The sequence below is a fragment of the Acomys russatus genome, chromosome 2 (genome assembly GCF_903995435.1).
Source record: "Acomys russatus chromosome 2, mAcoRus1.1, whole genome shotgun sequence".
NCBI classification, from domain to species: domain Eukaryota; kingdom Metazoa; phylum Chordata; class Mammalia; order Rodentia; family Muridae; genus Acomys; species Acomys russatus.
In genome coordinates this window covers 82,856,133-82,875,581 of record NC_067138.1, presented here as the reverse complement: position 1 = coordinate 82,875,581, position 19,449 = coordinate 82,856,133, and the positions used below count along the sequence as shown (strand labels likewise).

General features: G+C 37.8%; 1 protein-coding gene across 31 annotated transcripts in view; it reads left to right on the top strand.

Moving 5' to 3' along the window:
- Window positions 1–19,449, top strand: part of Ptprd (protein tyrosine phosphatase receptor type D) — an 822,247-nt gene that overhangs the window by 801,519 nt on the left and 1,279 nt on the right. For all 31 annotated transcript variants that reach the window (XM_051163652.1, XM_051163675.1, XM_051163581.1 and 28 more), the window contains 6 exons: window positions 7,693–7,978; window positions 8,396–8,574; window positions 9,585–9,711; window positions 10,652–10,777; window positions 14,057–14,211; window positions 17,266–17,401. In XM_051163652.1, the coding sequence (XP_051019609.1) occupies window positions 7,693–7,978; window positions 8,396–8,574; window positions 9,585–9,711; window positions 10,652–10,777; window positions 14,057–14,211; window positions 17,266–17,401 (1,009 nt within the window). The remainder of the gene's footprint in view (window positions 1–7,692; window positions 7,979–8,395; window positions 8,575–9,584; window positions 9,712–10,651; window positions 10,778–14,056; window positions 14,212–17,265; window positions 17,402–19,449) is intronic.

The following is a 19,449-nucleotide window of genomic DNA, read 5'->3' as shown; positions in this document are numbered from 1 at the left end:
ATTCTGCTGTTCTTTGCCAGGCCAGTGATGTGTCAGCCGAGGGTCAGCATCAAACCTCCACTAAATTAGCCAAAAAAGCCAACCCTTAAATGCACATCCAGAATGGTTTTAGTGCAAAATAGTCCCTTTATGCCTCTTAACATTTCTCTTTTCACACATTACTACTGTATCACATCACGGGACATTAAGCATATTTCAACTCATGGGACTAACTCAATCATGTTTTTAGAAATTGAAAACAAATCTTATAACTGGATGAGTGATAATACTGAAGTAATAACAATTTCCTGGTAGGCGTGCTTGCTTAATGGCTTGCATAGTCTTTTCATGTGTAAACACTGCAGTGCCTACCACTAACGGAAATTATTAGGTTTTAAGAACTAGACTTTAACAATCATTGGGTTTGCTAGAGAAGTCACAAGAAGTCTAGAGTTTGGGTTCTGATTTTCATTAATGAGATCACTGTCCAACCAGAAGATAACCTAGGGAAGCTGAGTTTAATTCAGGAATAAAATAGTGGGACCAGCATAACACTGGGCTTGATTTAAAAGTGCCGCCTTCTTCCCTTTTCCTGGAATGTTCTGTACCATAATAAGTATGCTGAGTTGTGCTGGCCTCAGCCTGAAGCGCAGGGTAATACCTTCCTTTTTTGAAAGATATTTAGAAAAATTTGTCTCAGTGCTTGGCAACTACTCCGACAGAAAACAGATAAAAATAAGGGTAGTTTATCAGTGCTGCTGTCCTTATCATGTTTCAGGTTGAAGGCTGCTGAAATGATGAGAAACAAACAACACTAAATAGGGCTTTGTCATTATCGCAGTTGTGGGGAGCTCAGATTCCGCATCAAAGAAAAATGCATTTGCTTTCAAAACTCAATCCTTCATTTTGAGAGGTGCACTGTGCTAAGGTACTGACATCTAAAAAGAGTAAACTGGAGAAGGCAGTAAAGTGCTGCTCTGGGAGCTCAGAAATCCAAACAGAAGCTGTCTGGCACACTTGTAAAAGCTTCGAGTATTCAGTGTTGTTTCTTACAGATGTAGACTGGTGTCTGAGGACTGCCATTTCTTAGCAGCTGGAGTAAAGCATAGTTTTGAGTTGTTTCCATCACGTGGAACCCTTTAAGAGCTTGCTCTGTCTTTGCAGCTATTCTTAAATGGAGTGGCCTATGTTGGAATTTGGGGGTGTTATTTGTGCTCCAGGAAAAGGTCTGATATTTTTACTCTGGAATCCCATTGATTTGCAACTTAATCTAATCACCTTCCATTTCTCTGGCATGGAAAGTGCCATGTGAAATTGTTGAATACAAAGAAACAAGGAAGCTATTGTCCTCCCTTTTTGTCCTGCTCTGATCATCCAACCAAACCTGAAGATAGAGAACCTATTATTGAAGAAGTAGAATCCACAGAGGAAATTTCCTTCCAGGGTACAGCATTTGGGATGAATATCAAAGAAAGATTGATGTTATGATGTAAAGACCAACATAAACAAAGAGCTAGAGGTGGGCAGACTCCAGACACAGTTGGCTTTTTGATGAGGGAAAGCCACAAATATGATCATAACCATATTGTTTAAAAGAAAGGAAATGCATTTGGCTGAGTTGGCACATTGTGCAACCAGAGGATACCCTAGGAAAGCTCAATTTAATTCAGCAATAACACTCTACAGGCAGAAGCAGGTATATCTCTGTAAGTTCATGGCCAGCTCAGTCTAGAAAGCATGTTCCAGGACAGACAGGGTCCTGTTGTTACAGAGAGTAATCATGTCTTGAAAAGTAGAGAGATGGAGAGAGAGAAAGGCAATCCTAGTCATGAGATTAGGACCCAAATGACTTAGATGAAATTTTTGTGCCTACAAGATAAACAAAATATGCATTAGTACTTGTTGGCAAATATTACTTTAAATGACCAAAACCCAAACATTTATGTTCCATGCAAGGTACAATGGCAGAATGGTGCAGCATGCCTTCTTAGTACTTGAGGCAGAGATTGTACCAGAGCACATGTACTGTAAAACGCCAATCTGGTGCTGACTTGTAAAGATCAAGATAAAGACATAGAAGAATAGACAGTTTCAGAGTAAAAAATTATATACCCATACATATTCTATGTTAAATCTTAAAGACATATTCTGGACAACTAATAGATATATCAAAACAACTCAAAAGTAGATGAACCACATCACAAAAGTGAAATGTAAAACATCTAAAATGAGCTGGATAGTAGTGGCATACTTTAATCCCAGAACCTGGGAGGCAGAGACAGGCAGGACTCTGTGAGTCCAAAGCCAGCCTGATTTATAGAATGAGCTCCAGGACAGCCAGAGCTAAAACAAAGAAGCCCTGTCTTGGCCCCTCAAATCTAAAATGAGTGTATTCTAGTAATCACCATTAACTCACTTATAAATTTAGTAGCAATGTCATAGGAAATCCCTAAAGTAGACATGTAATATGCTGTGTTAACAACCAACTCTTGAGAGGGCAAAGGTAGCATTTTCTTGTGTTGTAGGCATTAAACACAGCAGTCAAGAAGATAAAGGAGAGATCTTCCAGCTGGAGAAGGTCCTGATGAGTCATTTGCACGCTACTGTGAAGACTCTGATAGCTTGGAATGTAGGCTCCACTGTGCCCAAGGAAGAACTGTCCTCTTAGGATTCATCAACTTAGTGACTGTTGATGAGTGATATAGGGTGATGAGAGTAGGAATGTAAGCTACCTCTGTGGGGCTCTCAGAAGTAGGCAGATCCAGGAAATGGTTATAAATGAGACAACCCAGGGAAACAGATTAGGTTTCATCACAGAAACACCTATTTTGACAATCTTGATTATCAGCTTGACTAGGTTGTAAAGCATCTGGGATTTATATGGCATACCTCTGGTTGTATCTATAAAGACATTTCTTGAAGGATTATCTAAAGGGGGTAGACTAGAATGCCCTCATGTGGGAAGTACCATCTCATATGCCGAGAACCAAGAAACAACACAATAAAATTTTTAAATGGGAAACCTGGCATTTTCTCTCTTCCTCTGCCTCTCCCTGTCCCCTCTTCTTCCTTCCCTTCCTTCCTCTACCTCTGCCTTTCCTTCCTTCTGATTCTTCCTCCTTTCCCTCCCTCTCTTTCTGTGTTTTCTATCTCCCCTTCACTTCCTAGCTGCCAGCAGGTGACCTACTCTCTTTCACTTTCTCTACTATGAGGGCGATCTCTCTGAAACACTGAGCCAAAATAAGTCCTTTCTCACCTTAAGATTTTTTTTTTTTAGCATTTATTAAGTAGTTTTATTTTTTTAATTTTTTATTAATTTATTCTTGTTACATCTCAATGTTTATCCCATCCCTTGTCTCCTCCCATTCCTCTCTCCCTCCCATTTTCCCATTATTCCCCTCCCCTATGACTGTTCCTGAGGGGGATTACCTCCCCCTGTATATGCTCATAGGGTATCAAGTCTCTTCTTGGTATAGCCAAAATCAAAGTAAATGCTGAGATACTCAAGGAAATTCCTCTAAAATCAGGAACAAGGCAAGGCTGCCCACTCTCTCCATATCTCTTCAATATAGTACTCGAAGTTCTAGCCAGAGCAATAAGACAACAAAAGGAGATCAAGGGTATACAAATGGGAAAGAAGGAAGTCAAATTATCCATATTTGCAGATGATATGATAGTGTACCCTCAAAATTCCACCAGAGAACTCCTACAGCTGATAAAGATATTTTCTTGAGTGCTAATTACATCAACATAAAGCTGATTTAAAAATAAAAAACTAACACAAATACTAAGCCACAGTTAAGAGTACCTGTAGATTTATGCATGTGACATTTAGAATTCACCTTTGGTTTTTACCTCTGGTGTGCCAGGACTTCCACTTTCACAATTAGTAGATTCATTACACAAAACAATGACACGATTCTTCTTTAGAAAAATTTGTGTTATATGTTCGGAGTTCTTCTTTGTTTCAGATAATTACAAAATCCCCCTTTCAACTACCAAGCCTGATATAGTATCAGATGTTTCCTCATATTGCTGCAACCCATGTCTTAGAAGCCAAGAAGGCTTTGTAAGGAAACTAACTGAGATTTAGCCACATGTTGATAAGGGTTCTTATATAGAAGAGGGCTGCATCAAAATCAGGATGTTTTTGCAAAGGTCAAGTGAAAGACAAACTTGAGTCTTTGCCCTACCACCTGCCATGAGCTATATGGCTTCAGTAAAGTAACAAAATGTCATTAATTAATAAAGAAGGAAACTGCCATTTGTTATGTGCCACTAAGACACCAAGACCTATGGGGGAAAGGCTCTTAGCTACCATCTCTTTTGCCACGGCAATATATGTGAAAGCAATACATTTCTTGAACATGAGGTATTATTAGTTAGAAATACCGAGAGAAGCTAGAACAGTCTGAAGGATTAGATTAAAGCAAGGTTTTAAAAGCTCAACCACAAATGATACAGAAATGACTTTCATAATTTTCCCAGAATTTTATAGCTGTGGCCTCATTGTCTTCAGAGATAGAATTGGAAAGTGTACCTACAAAGGAACTGCCTCTTCCTTTGTTTGCAGAAACCTTGATGAGTTTAATTCAGCCTTAAGACTTACTAGATAATTAGGTCCCATTAATTGGCTAGAGCTATTATCATTATCGGATATAATAAAAATGAAAAAGCCAAAATATTTTAAAAATACAGTATTTATATGATAGTCTCAAGGTCATATTAGGGCCTGGAATGGAAAAGTAGCTTATACTTCACAGACTTGGTTTAAGATGGGTATATATCTAATCCTTAATGCTGAAAACTTTTCCCCAGAAAAATGAGAGTACGTAAATTCTAAGGAGACCAATTTCTTCTCTCTATTCCTTATGAACATCAAGAATAAACAAGGAATAGTTTACTGTGATTTGTGGAGTAAAAACATACTGTTCAAATCATAGCCTCCCTTTTGTCTCGTCTTAAAAATTTTTCAATTTAGGCTCAGGTACATGTTGGATTTGTTTTCCTTCACTTGGTGAGTTGGGGCAGTAACATCATTATTATAAAAAGCTTTGAACTTCTTGAAGTTGGAATTAATCCTCTCAACCTCCCAAGACTCTTCAGTCCCTTTCTGTAACCCTGTAGAACAGCATGCCATCTAGACATTTGAATGGTACCCGATGGGGCAAGTGGGATGAGTTAGGAAAATGTCCCTGCTATAACTATAATCAGCTTGATATATAGTCTTGGAGAGACTTGTAGTGTGTTTTGCACTAAGAAGAGATGTATATACCGGTGTTCATTAGAAATGGTGCCAAATTATAATTAAAAACAATTACAGCATTCTATATTCCCTAAAGGCTTTTTGCAGAATCTATCAGTGTCATGCTAGTTCATGAGTTTAAAACTTCAGGATTTAGAATCTAGAGGCCTTTGGTCCAGAACATAAAGCCATAACAATTTTAAGTTATATATTGTGTGAAATACATATAGTCTACAAACAACAGGCTCCTGTGTGGAAGCTGGAATTGATCTACAGTAGTCAATAATTAAATTAAGCTTTTTTAAATTCTCTCTTCCTACATTGCAGCCACTTGACAACAAAGCGATTGTGAATTCTTAGGAGACTGGACCTGGTGCATACCAAACTCATTTATTGTGTAATTTTGGCAGTCTCCATATACAAACCTTCTAAGATTTGTACTGATCTGGGAAAATTTTTGCATGTAGCTCCCAGACACAGCAGTATGATTTTAGGTTAGAGCTCTTGTTGGTCCATCACTTCAAATTCTCATCCTTCAAGACCCATTTCCAATCCATACCAACACGCTCCTTTCTTTTCTTGAAATGTATTTATGTAAATCATTACATTCTTTCATAAGCTTTAGAATCTTTAATAATGAGAACAAAATCATCATACGGCCATAACCCTTATCTGATTTCATGCAACACTGCATTGTTCATTGACTGACAGGCTAGATCTGGAGTTGGGCAGACACATAAGGGAAAACAGATAGACAGATGCCAACAGACAGTGGCATGTTATAAATGAAGACTTCTGCCATTAGGAGTATGTAATGATTAATATTGTTTGTCAATTTGACACATGTTGGAAGAGGGAACCTTGGTTTATGTACTGTCTCTATTAGATGGCCTATAGGCATATTTGTGGGGCATTTTTCTTGATCCCTAGTTGATATTAGAGGGCCGAACACACTTTGGGCAGTACTATCTCCAAGGCAGGTGGTCCTGAGTTGTATAAGAAAGCCTGAGATCAAGCAAGTAAGTTGCATTCCTCTAATGGTTTCTGCTTTGAGTTCTTGCTTGGGGGTCCTGTCGTGGCTTTCCTCAACGATGGACTGTAAGCTGTAAGCTAAACCCTTCCTCTCCAAGTTGACTTTGGTCAAGGTATTTGTCAGAGCAACAGACAACAAACTTAACAGAGTCTAAGTTGGTAATATTTACCTCTTCCTGCTGAATGTATATCAACTGTGAGGTAAATAGGCATAGTGAAAAGGAGGAAGGCATTTTGTATTGATCCATTCTGGACACATAAATGTACACAGCTTGAAGGATTAGATCAAAGGAAACACAAGGCTTACCTTGATACTGCAGGAACAGAGGTGGGCTACTTTCTTAGTATCTTTTTCCATACTCGTGGATGCTCACTGTTTTAAATCTGTGTCTATGGAAGCCAGTTTTGTGAGCCTATCTCCTTGGAGCAGCAGCCAACCATTACAGATTGTCTCTTTTATGTCCTTTTCTTTGAATCTGTTTCTTCAAAGTGGAATACTGACCTATAAGTCCACATGTAATGGAGTTTAAAAATTGCCTCAAATCTCTTTGTATAACAACGATTGAGGCCCTTATTTTCCCATATAAAATGCTTGAATTTCACTAAGAATTTTCAAGTACATTCAACTCTGAAAGAAAAGAAAATAAGAACAAATTCCCAGTTGATTGTTACTTATTAAGAATTTTTCTTAATACCACCAGGCATTGTTTTTACTGAGCAACATTTTGAGTATTAATTTTATATGTCCCACTAGGTGAGTTTTAAAACTTCCTTACAGAATTGTTCAATAAGAGATACTTGAGTTATTTAGTAGATACCTTGTTTTCATTTTGAAAATAAACTCAACCAAAAATAGACTAAGATTGCTTTGTTTAAAAAACCAAATTAGATATTTTTGTTCTTGTTTTTGAAACAAGGTTTTTGTATCCCGGGATAGTCTCAAACTTACTAGGTTGGCATTGAACTCTTGATCTTGTCTCCACCTTTCAGGCACTAAGATTACAATCAGGAACTGCATCAGGTGACTCTCTAATTAGATACTGACCAATAATTTTAAAAATTTGAATACAAGCTACCTAATTAATTTTTATATCTGTTCACACTCTAAAAATAATAAAGTGAATAAACAAATACATTAATAAAAAGAGAAAAAAAATAATACCTATATTGTATGATATGACCAAGAGTGGACATAATTGTGGATTTAGTATATATTCATTTCATTATAAATAAAATGAATCTTATTGAGTATATTGTTATATATATCCCTGTAACTGGTGCTTTTATTCTAGAGTGACTTAAAATCCTTGTAATAGTTATTTGAATCAAATTCATAGGTTTCAGATCTGGGTAATGAAGTTAATAAAGATTATCTTATGTGTTAGTTTCTTGCTAAGTTCATGTGTGCTTTTCTCCCCCCTCTGTTTGTCTTATAGTGCGGGTGTTGGCCGAACTGGCTGTTTCATTGTAATAGATGCCATGTTAGAAAGAATAAAGCATGAAAAAACTGTAGATATTTATGGCCATGTAACTTTAATGAGAGCCCAGAGGAATTATATGGTGCAAACAGAGGATCAGTACATCTTTATCCATGATGCGCTGTTAGAAGCAGTGACATGTGGAAATACCGAAGTGCCGGCTAGAAACTTGTATGCTTACATTCAGAAGCTGACACAAATAGAAACAGGGGAGAATGTCACCGGAATGGAGCTCGAATTTAAGGTAAGGCATTAGCTCTGATGTCAGTACTCACCAACACATCATTTTCATCTTTCAAACAGGCTTTACTTCGTTGTCTTTCGAATTTTGAAGTTCAGGGTTTACTTGACCTTCTCCTCTGGTATCAGATTTATATAAAACGCTTCCTTCTTTTCTCCTCTATTTTTTGTTCCCTGACAATGCCAGGGGCCCTTGGAGTCCTAATTCAAATTCAGAAATCGTGTTCTCAAAATACAATGTTTACAATATTCATTAGGCTATATGGAATAATTAGCTAGAAGGAAATACTTTGAATATTTACTATTCAAGTAAATCAAGTAAAAAAGAAGATTCATATCTAAAAAGGGCATCTTAGGTGAACTGCTTTCAAACCATTGGCTAAAATTATCTTTGCAATTTTTTTCTTTTTACATTCAACAGCGTCTAGCCAGCTCAAAAGCTCACACCTCAAGATTCATCAGTGCCAATCTTCCATGTAATAAATTCAAAAACCGCCTTGTTAATATTATGCCATATGAATCTACAAGGGTGTGCCTGCAGCCTATCCGAGGAGTAGAAGGCTCCGATTACATCAATGCCAGTTTTCTTGATGGATACAGGTATCTACTCTCACTTCCTTGACAGTCCAGTGCTTTGATATTTGCATGTGCCCTAGATTTACAACCACAAAGAATTTCATCTCTATTTAAAACCATTTTCTTTCCAAATAGATCATCACCAATTCCTTGGTGGTGGTGTTTTTTGTTTGTTTGTTTTCATTTTAGATAGAATTAAGCAATAGTAATGGAGTTTCTACGGCAGGTGGAGGTGGGGCAATGTGTTTCTGTAGCATATTTACATACTTACATGTGTGTGCGCATGTGAGTGGGTATGATATATGTGTCTGTTTATACCAGTGTGGCCATGTTGGGGTATATATGCATATGGCTACCAGAGGTGAGCATTCCATGACTTCCTCAGCTGTTTTCCAGCTTAGTTTTTGAGAAGCGGTCTGTCACTGAATATAGAGCTCATCCCTTCAGCTGAACTGGCTGCCTATTAAAATCTAGCGATCTACCTATTACCTACCTGCTCCCTCCCTTCTGGCACTTTATATTAAAGTTGAGGATCTATATGGCAGATACTTTAGTAACTGAACAATCTCCTCTGCCTCTGGCTATTAATTTTTTTTTTTTTTTTTTTTTTTTTTTTTTTTTTTGTAATCTGACCTTCTAACGCATTCTTTCTGAAACCATTTAGATCTGGAAGTTGATAAAGAAACTAGTTAATGTCATCTTTCACAAACGTAATAGATTATGTGAACATTCTTTCTAGAAACCAATGTCACATGACTAAGCATTTAAATGATTTGTATAACACATGAAATTGAGCCATTAGCATTACACTAAATTGAAGTAGCAATGATAAAGACATACATACTGTATTAACAACATAATTGATTTTGCATAGTCCCAACATGTTACTAAGCCATCTTATTGATTATGTATCCTAATGGGAATCCTCAGCAATTGAATTAATAATGTAGTAGGACTGATGTTGACTACTCACAAACCAATTTTTTCGTGTCTTCCAAATGCTTCAGCATTTTCTTTTCATTCTCTCTATTCAGACAACAGAAAGCCTACATTGCTACCCAGGGGCCCTTAGCAGAGACAACTGAAGACTTCTGGCGCATGCTTTGGGAACACAACTCCACCATTGTTGTGATGCTCACCAAGCTGAGAGAAATGGGCAGAGTAAGTTGACGCGCAATAGTAAAGACAAATGAATCAGTCAGTGGTATCTACTAGCTTACTTTGACTCTTAGCACATGCTTGTTGCCTTTTGCCTAAATAGGCTAGAATTTCATGATCAAATGGGCTGTCATTTTCCCACGTGATGAAACTTCAATTCTTGACTTTCATTCTTAAGTCAAACTGTATCTTCCCTGTCCATTGAGAATGGGGCTGGAAAGCTACACAATATATCAAAAGTTATAATAGCAAATCCGGTTTTAAGAATAATTATTCTTATGTACACATAAAGTAGCATCAGAGATACTTGAAGCACTGCCACCTGCTATAGCACCTGAAAGCATGTCTGCAGTGCTGTCAGAGGCAGTCTCATTCTGTCTCTTCGTCTTATAAATTACACGATAGGCAAAGAGATATAAGGCCAAGAAGTTATCTATCTTACCTTAATCTGTCTGCTGATTCTGCAAGCTAACACCAGTCACCAGAATGCGCAGGGCCCAGATTCCTCAGTTTGCAGCTAAGATTGAAACTAGATCAATTTAGAGGCTTCTTTCTGCTTTGTCCTCAGTGATTTTCCAATTAAAAGCCCTGCTGGTATAAAACAAGTGTACTGATGTAATACGGAGTCAAAATAGTTAGCATTGCCCAAGCACTTATATATTTATATAATTCATAGACATAAGATAACCTCCAAGTTGAAGCACTCAGTTTAACTAGTATTTAATAAGCAGCTATGATTTGCCAGGCTTATTATTATTTTGGGGGTGGGCAGGGAAATTATATCAGATAGTTTGCCTGTCTTCAAGCTAAGAGTTCATTCAAAAGAGTAGGTTTATGCAATTGAAATTGCCTTGCATTTTTGAATTTCATGAACAAGAGGAGAAACGTAAACAGACAAAATTTGTTTGCCCCTTACAATTTAACATTAATCTCTCCTTTTTAGGAGAAATGTCACCAATACTGGCCAGCAGAACGATCTGCAAGATACCAGTATTTTGTTGTAGATCCAATGGCTGAGTACAACATGCCCCAGTATATCCTGAGGGAATTCAAGGTCACGGATGCCAGGGTAAGTTCAGCTCCACCATTTGATAGAAATTAGGGTTCAGTATGCTCCTCTGGGAGAGATGTTTGCCAAATAACCATTCTCAAAAGAAAAGGAAATCACCCATTATGGATGACTTTAAGGGAAAAGAATCTGTCTGGGAAGTGTTTTCATAAGCCCAGGCTTGGCTTCCCTTCAAATGTAACACCTGGAAGCCCAGCTTTAGGGACCCAGTGAATGCTTGTGTTGGGAAGCACTTACTGATTGGCTGGCTGCAACGAAGTTCACCTTCTCAATGCATTCTCATTGGAGAGACTTTGACTTCTTCATTACTTGAAGCTGTAAATATGTTGTTGTTTGTACAGCCCTTGAGGTCATATGGGCTTGTAGGTTAATTTGGTATGACTTTAAAACTGCAGAGCAAATGGCATTCCGTGGAAGGTTCTGACAAGCCTTGCACATTCTAATTTGATTTCTGGCATGGTTTATTCCACCATGTGCTAATGAGTCTGTCCATGAGAGCTGTGAACTCACAACCCTTGTTGACTAATTTTCATTCACATTTCTCACAAAGATTGCTGAGTCCAAGCCTCAGCCCTGATGTAAGAAGTTCTATGCAAAAACTTTAATATCTTTGCCATTAGCCCCTCTCACACCATGATTACAAACCCATCTTAGGGAGGCCAGGTCAGTTCAAAGCTCTGTTTTATTTTTGGAACTGTCATAGTGGGTGGGTTGACTAAAACTCTGGGGGAAAATATGTAGTTGATCCATTATATTTTGTGCAAAGCAGCTTTTTCTTAGCTCATGTTTGTAGATTGCAAATTTCCATCGCCTATCCCTGGCTCTGACACAGAGAAAAACAGAGACTGAGACCGAAACTGAGAAAATACAATTCCCAGGAGGGTTGGCAGAGGTGACAGATGTGTTGATCCTAGAAAGTGTGATATATTAACTACTATGAATGTGACTACATAAAAGCAGCTATTATGTTCCAAGATCTCATTTTTGTAATTGTCCAAATAAGCACATCCTGATGTTTGCCACTGTCTGTTCAGTATGAATCAAACACCCAAGTTCCATAAAAGTAAATTTCCTCTTTCTGGTAATGCAGAAGAAAATCCAGGTTTAACCCACAGGGAACACATTTACCTAGTTCCAAGTTAAACTCAATCATATTAAGAAAAGAATGAGTAAAGCAGGAATTTGCTCAGATTGTTTTAAGAGTCTGTCTGTGGTTAACTGCCAGAGGCCTTTTGTATATGCTCCCAGCATGATTCTGATCTCAGGCTCTGAGTCCAGTAAGCCAGTTGGCCCTTGTGTGAGCACAGTATTGTGAAGCAACTAACCTTTAAGCAATAAAGGGATCTCTCCTCCAAATAATGTTTGCGCACACAACCTGTTCTTGATTTTACAAGTGACTACAGTCAAAAATGAAATACCGATGATACTCACAAGATAACTGCATTGCCCAATCTTTGACCTTCCTCCCTATGCCCTCCAAAACTTTCCCCAAAACAGAGAGAAATCTCACATAGTAAACATCTGAGAGTTAGTGATGGGGCCAAATACTTTCATCCTTTCTCTGTATCCTCACAAAGTTGGTGTGATCTTGTAGTCTTCTATCAAGCATGTGCTCTGCACCACTGGTATGCATGATGTGTACCCATCCTGAGTTTAGCCAGCCTCTCTTTTCAATTTGCCTGGGATTGAGTTATCTCTATAAATCTTAGAAACAAACATTCCTGGTCCCAAAAAATCTTAGAAGGAAATATTAGTTCCCAAGAATAGGAAGCAGAAAGCCACTGGGAGCACCTCTTCAAATGGGACCATTCCCAGTAAGCATGGGTTTAGTTATGCTTTCCCGTGGTTATTCAAGAGCAGGAATCCCTGTATTCATGCATGAAAGGTCCCTTGTGATGCTACTGTACTTCCAACAATTCTAGAAAGAATCTGAAGTACCACATGAACTCTTATTGACACGTATTTCTTGAGCTCAGAGAACTTTTGTATACACTCTTTAGAAAAGAAATTAAAAGAAATACCAAGTAAATACCTTAAAAACCCACCATTAATTTGGTGCTTCTGAAAATTGCTGCATGTACAAAACATTATAATAAATGAAATCACATATTTTTTGAATTATATATTTTAGCTATGGCTTTTCTTACAATTTTGGAGTTGTCTGTGTAGAATACTTAATTACTGAAGCCAGTCAGGAAGAAACATTTGATTTTTTTTTTTTAAAAAAGGGGAGGGGGAGATACTGGCAAATAATCCCCTTGGTTTCTGTATTAGTTTCTTTTTCTGTTCCTGTCATAAAACACTGACCAAAAGCGAGTTATAGTAAGGATTTACTTGGTTTGCAGGTTCCTCATCAAAGAATCCAGGGAAAAAGCTCAAAGCAGGAACCTGGAGGCAGGGACTGAAGCAGAGACCACGGAGGAGCACTGCTCTGTGCTGCCCTCCATGTCTCACTCTCCTTCAATTCTTACATCACCCCGTTGTGCCTGTCTAGGCTGCCACCGCCACTGTTGCCAGCCCCCTTCCATATCAAGCATTAATCAAGAAAATGCTCACACACATACATACAAGATAATCTGATGGAAACAGTTCTCTAATTGAGGTTTTCTTCTTCCAGACTCTAGTTTGTGTAGTAGTTGGCAAAACCGAACTGGCACAATTGCCTTAAACTAGAATTCAAGCATCATCAAATGGTTCCTGCTGTGTCTCACATACAGCTAGAAAGTGTATCTCAGAGACGTGGTGGGACAGCCAGGTCAACCGCAGCTCCCTAGTTTGTGTTAGATTCTTTGAATGTTGACATTTGTCATTTACAGTGCTAGATTTAAGGATGTATGGTAGATATGAAGTCGTTGTGACAGCAGCAAGCTTCTGATCTAGATGACATGCCCGCATCCTCCTTTCAGATTCCTGTGAAGAAGTTATTCGATTGAATATAAGGTTGTGTGTGCGTGTGTATGCACGCACATATGTGCACACATGCATGCACATGTGCATATTTGATTATTTCAAACTTAATATTTGAGGCTCAGCAGTGTTTCTGAAGAGGATAACTCAAATAGATTTGGAATTTAAATATATTTAAATGTTGACAGTGTAGGCAGCATATAAGACACACATAACTGAGTTGCCACTGGACATGTTCCTAACTTTTTTCTTCTCTTTTTATTTTCTGGGGTAAAAAAAAAAAAAAATCCTGAATGCTCTTGTGGTCCCTGAACTTGCTGAATCTTGTTGGCATGCTGCTTCATGGCTGGTTATGTGGCTTCCCCTCTAAAGGACGGCCAGTCCCGAACAGTCAGGCAGTTCCAGTTCACTGACTGGCCAGAACAAGGAGTGCCAAAGTCTGGAGAAGGATTTATTGACTTCATCGGCCAAGTCCATAAAACAAAGGAGCAGTTTGGCCAGGATGGGCCTATTTCGGTGCATTGCAGGTGAGCCGGGAGTCACTAATGCTAACTGGACATTTATGATTGATGCTTGCCAGCTTTGAAAAATGGGTGTTCTTTATTCAACTTTGTATACAAGCTTGTTTTGATAAATCTGTATAATTAAAATTTATTTTCAGAATGTTCTATGAGACAGAAAGTAAAGATGTATTTTTCTTTCCATAAAATAAGAAGTATTAGAAGAATATTTTTATCCCTCCAATTGAACCCTTGTGGAAAAAAGTTTCAAGTTGCCAGGAATTGTTGGTGTGTCCGCTATCAGTAATGTGTAGTACTAATCCCTTTCAGTAGTGTTTGCTTTTTTTGTGTAGCTGCATTTACAATTGCCTTTCTGCATCTTTTCTCTTTGTCTCTTGAAAGAGCTGTGACTAGCTGCCAAGCCTTAATAGCAATACTAATTCTTGCAAGTCAATAAGTGATTAGTGTGGGTCCTCAGTTCACAATGCAATTTGCTTGAAAATTGTTGCTGTATCAGAAAATGAAGCACCTTCAATTTAATTATTTTCATCAGCTTCTAGAACATTTTACAATTTAAGTCACTGAAGTTAATAGAAATACTAAGTGAATGCCTTAGACACCCACCATAAATTTAGTGTACGTGGATTGTTGCTGTATGTGCAAAACATAGTAAAAGGAATTCACCTAATTTTTTAAAAATACTGTATGTCAGGATTCTAAAAGCTTAAAGTTTCAGGGTTTTTTATGTTTACAGTCGAAATATTGAAAGCGTTTATGTTTAAAAAGTCTGGTGCTTAAAGAGAAGCTATTGTTATTAGTACCATAGGAATCAAGATCTCAAAAATAGAAAAATTAAACATGGGCATCAGTATGTACGCTCTTGTCCCAGATCTATAATTTTATGAAGGTGTGTAACAGTGAGCTTCAGTTTTCTTTGCAGGTCTCTGTGATCTTTGATAGCAATGCTTTGCTTTTCAGACTTGGAAGCATTTGTTTTGTGCTGTCAAAATCTCTTGTTATATCCACCTAAAGAGCAGATAAGAAGTGATGTGTGGTCTCCAGTATTTAAAGTTGATGTTACAAACTAGAGTTGAAACATCTAGGTTTTATTTAACCTAGCACATAATTTATCTACCTAATTCAGACTGTCCAATATGAACTCTAAGGAAAAGAGTATATCGGATACTCCTAATTTTATATTGAGCCCTGTGTTACTTCTCATTGGGAATGGTTTTAGACAATGGTGGAGAAACCCCTTAGCATAAAGATTCACATGTTATATATATATGTATATTCGCATGATTGCACCTATCTCATTATGTCCTGAAGCCTGCTAGACATGGATTTTCTCTTGTTTTTGAATGCCCTGAAATAACAGTTATTTCTAGCATATTAAACTAACATAATAGTTAGTATAAGATTCGATAAATTTAGAAGTCAATGACACAGGTGCCTGTTCTTTTCTTAAAAATTATTTTTTATGAAAATTTATTCAGATTACATCTCGATTATTATCCCTTCACTTGTATCTTCCTGCCCCCTCCTTCCTCCCCCCCTATTTTGTCCTATTCCCCTCTCCTAGGCCTCTGACAGAAGGGGACCTCCTCCCCCACCATATGAACACAACCTATCAGGTCTCATCTGGTTAGCCTGCTTCCCCTTCCTCTGTGTGCTACCAGGCTTCCCCACCAAGGAGAAGTAGTCAAATTGGAGGCACCAGACTTCATTTTAGATGCAGTTCCCACTCTATGCACAACCATGGATAATGAGCAGTCCGTTGGCTAGATCAGAAACGCTTTCTTTCTTTCTTTCCTTCCTTCTTTCTTTCTTTCTTTCTTTCTTTCTTTGCTTTCTTTCCGTCTGTCTGTCTCTCTCTCATATATATATCCCTTCCTTAATTCTTTCCTTCCTTTCTTTCTTGATTGTATTGATTAATCAAATCAAAGTAAGATACACTCTAGAATATGTGGATGATTCAATATAAGTGTCACAGGTCAGAGTCTCTCATGACTGTGAGACTTTCCCCAGGTTGAAGGGATCTTCAGGGTCTCTTGACTCTTCTCAGGAGTGAAAAACTCCAACTCCCTTTAAACAACTGCAACCTCACCTAGCATTTTTCGTAGGGGGCATTTCCTGAGGAATTGTTCTTTGTTGAAACACACTGCTACATCCCAGAGTAAAGGAATCCATGTATTTTCTACTGCCTTTCCTAAGCATTACACATAACATTCAAATAAGGTCCAAAAATGTAAGGTTTTTTTTTTTCAGATTATTCAGTGTTCTTGTTACCTAAACCCCTAGATGTTACTTCTTAAGAGTACAAGAGCTATCAATTAGTTTTCTTCCTTGCTGCTGTGACAATTCCAGAATTCTTAAAATACCAAAGGAAACAGAAACACATTCAAAACATTGCTGAAATGATATAAAGAAACGTGGGATATTTTAGCTGTTGATCATCTAAAAATAAATAGTTTAGTATATAGCTCTTGGCTATATTGTCAGAGGCCCTTTTGAGAATCTGTTGCAAGCTTTCATGAAATTGGGGTGCAATTTGCTATTTCTACAATCAATGCATGTAGGATATTTATAGTTTCCTAAATCCAATCCAATGTTGATACTGTGTGTGCCTTGTTATATAATTTGTTGCCTGTTTAGATGGGAGCATATTCTTCACAGATTATGTTATTAATGACGTAAGAAGGAGGAATCTGCATAGTATGTTCCACCTTATTCTATGTAGTTCATACTTAAGGTCTTTAGTTCCAGAATCCACACAAAGAGTACAAGACTATATTTTATGTTTATAATTTTGCCTAGTGATTTTATAATATTATCTTTTGACCTTTTCAACTGGAGATCCACAGTGTATTGGAAATGCATTCTATCTTATACGACCCAATATTGATTACTTATTCTCACAACACACTACCTGGTAACTACATACTAAAAGCATTCTCACTTCATCCTGAACATATTTGTGAAGAACATGGGAGTAGGGAAGCTGGTGGAATGTCTGTTTCCAAAGCACATGAGGCAAAGATTATGAACATATTACTCATATTGCCTTTGTTCTCGTGTCAGTGCCGGCGTTGGAAGAACTGGAGTCTTCATAACACTGAGTATTGTATTGGAAAGAATGAGATATGAAGGGGTTGTAGATATCTTCCAGACAGTCAAAATGTTAAGAACACAACGACCAGCCATGGTACAAACAGAGGTAAGAAAAAATTTGGTGTCACCTTCCAAAAGCCTAAGCCCTCTGTGGGCCCAAAGTAAATTTATAAAATACAGAAGAGCATTATGGGGAAAGCCAATTGCTTACATAGCATTTTAAAACGACATCTCTCCACTCTTTACATGTGGAGACAATACCACAATCTTCAAGTTGTTGTGAAGATTATATGAGATTCTATATTAGGTTGAAATACATTAAATTGTTAGCATATTTAAGCAGTAATGTGTGTGTGTGTGTGTGTGTGTGTGTGTGTGTGTGTGTGTGTGTGATGTAAATCTTGAACTTAATTTTAGGTAGATACATAAACATCCAAATTTCTGGCAGAGATTATTCCCTCTGCTGCTTTCACTTTTCTATTTTCTTTCTGTTTCATACAGAGATGTAGGTGTTTTGTTTTTGTTTTTGTTTTTCACTTCATACCACTGGCCATATTAAATACTTAGAACTTAGAAATGCCATTTTCTATTCACTAATTAATATGTTCATTTCTCAGTATAAGATCTCAATTTAGAGAATCAGAGTGGTAGTATTTACATTCCTTAAATATCCACCAAATTATACACTTTTTATGTATTCTTCAATTTACGATATCTTCCAGACTTTGATTTCAAAATAGTGCAAGCATTTGGCTTGCAGTACTTAAAACATTATGTCAGCCTAGAAAACATAATGGGTGTTGGGGTGACAGAGGGAAATTGGACATTTAAAACGCCTTAACACTTACCCAAGCAAGTTACTGTGACAAGACAGAAAAGCAAACTCCATTTATTTTGCATTACCATTTTTATTGTAGAAAAATGCACATTTAAGCAAAATAGAAGCTATCTACTTTCAGCCCCATTGGCTACTGAAAATAAGTTTCTTTTATGGGGAAAATCCTACTTTTTCTCATCCCTGTGGTTATCTGTAAATTATAATTTTTCCATCTCCCCAACAATGCTCCAATTTACTTCAATATTACAGTACTCTTCCTTGTGTGAGAAAAGGCATGTTTCATACCATTCTATTTTGATCTAAGTCTTTTAGAACTGACAACTTGCAATCACATTGAATTTCAGGACAAATGGTACAGATATTTTGGATGTGGTAGCCATTCTCAGGAATAACAGGCCAGAAATCTCAGGGCTCCATACGCATTTTGTGTGCCTGCTGTCTTGTACAACTACCTTTCACTTCCGTCTTAAAGTTTCTATCGCTGCAACAAAACACCTTGAACAAGAGCAAGTTGGGGAGCAAAGGTTTTATATGGCTTACACTTCCATTGCACTGTTTATCACTGATGAAAGTCAGGACAGGAGCTAAAACAAGGCAGGGACCTCCAGGCAGGAGCTGATGCAAAGGCCATGGAGGGTTGCTGCTTAATGGCTGGCTTCTCATAGCTTGCTCAGCCTGCATTATTGTAGAACCCACAATCCCCAGTCCAGGAAAGACTCCACCCACAGTGCGCTAGCCTTTTTGAAGTCAGGCACGAATTAAGAAAATGCCCTACTGGCTTTTCTACAGCCCAATCTTACGGAAACATTGTCTGAATTGAGGTTCTCTCCTCTCAGATGCCTTTCACTTATGTCAAGTTGGCGTAAGAGTATCCAGGACAACTGCCGTCCTCATGCACATATAAGACCTTTTCTGTCTCTGTCTCTTACGTGGGACTATCTGACATGGTGGTAATTCTGATCAAGTCTGATATCTGATCTCATACTTTCATTTTTTCTTTTTATTTGTGTGGGGGCACAGTGCACATGCCACAGACCACATGTGTACAAGTCAGAGGACAACTTACACAAGTAATTTTTCTCATTCTGTCATTTGGATTGTCATGTGGATCCTAGGAATCAAGCTCAGATGCCTTTAACCATTGAGAAATCTCACCACTTCATTTTTTTTTTTCATTTTGGATGACTTTTTTCTTTCTTTCTTTCCCCTCCTCCTCCTCCTCCTCCTCTTCCTCCTCCTCCTCCTTCTTCTTCTCAAATTTGGTAGAAAGCAGACAAGAAAATTTAAATCTGGGTTGACTTTAAGGAACTTTACAT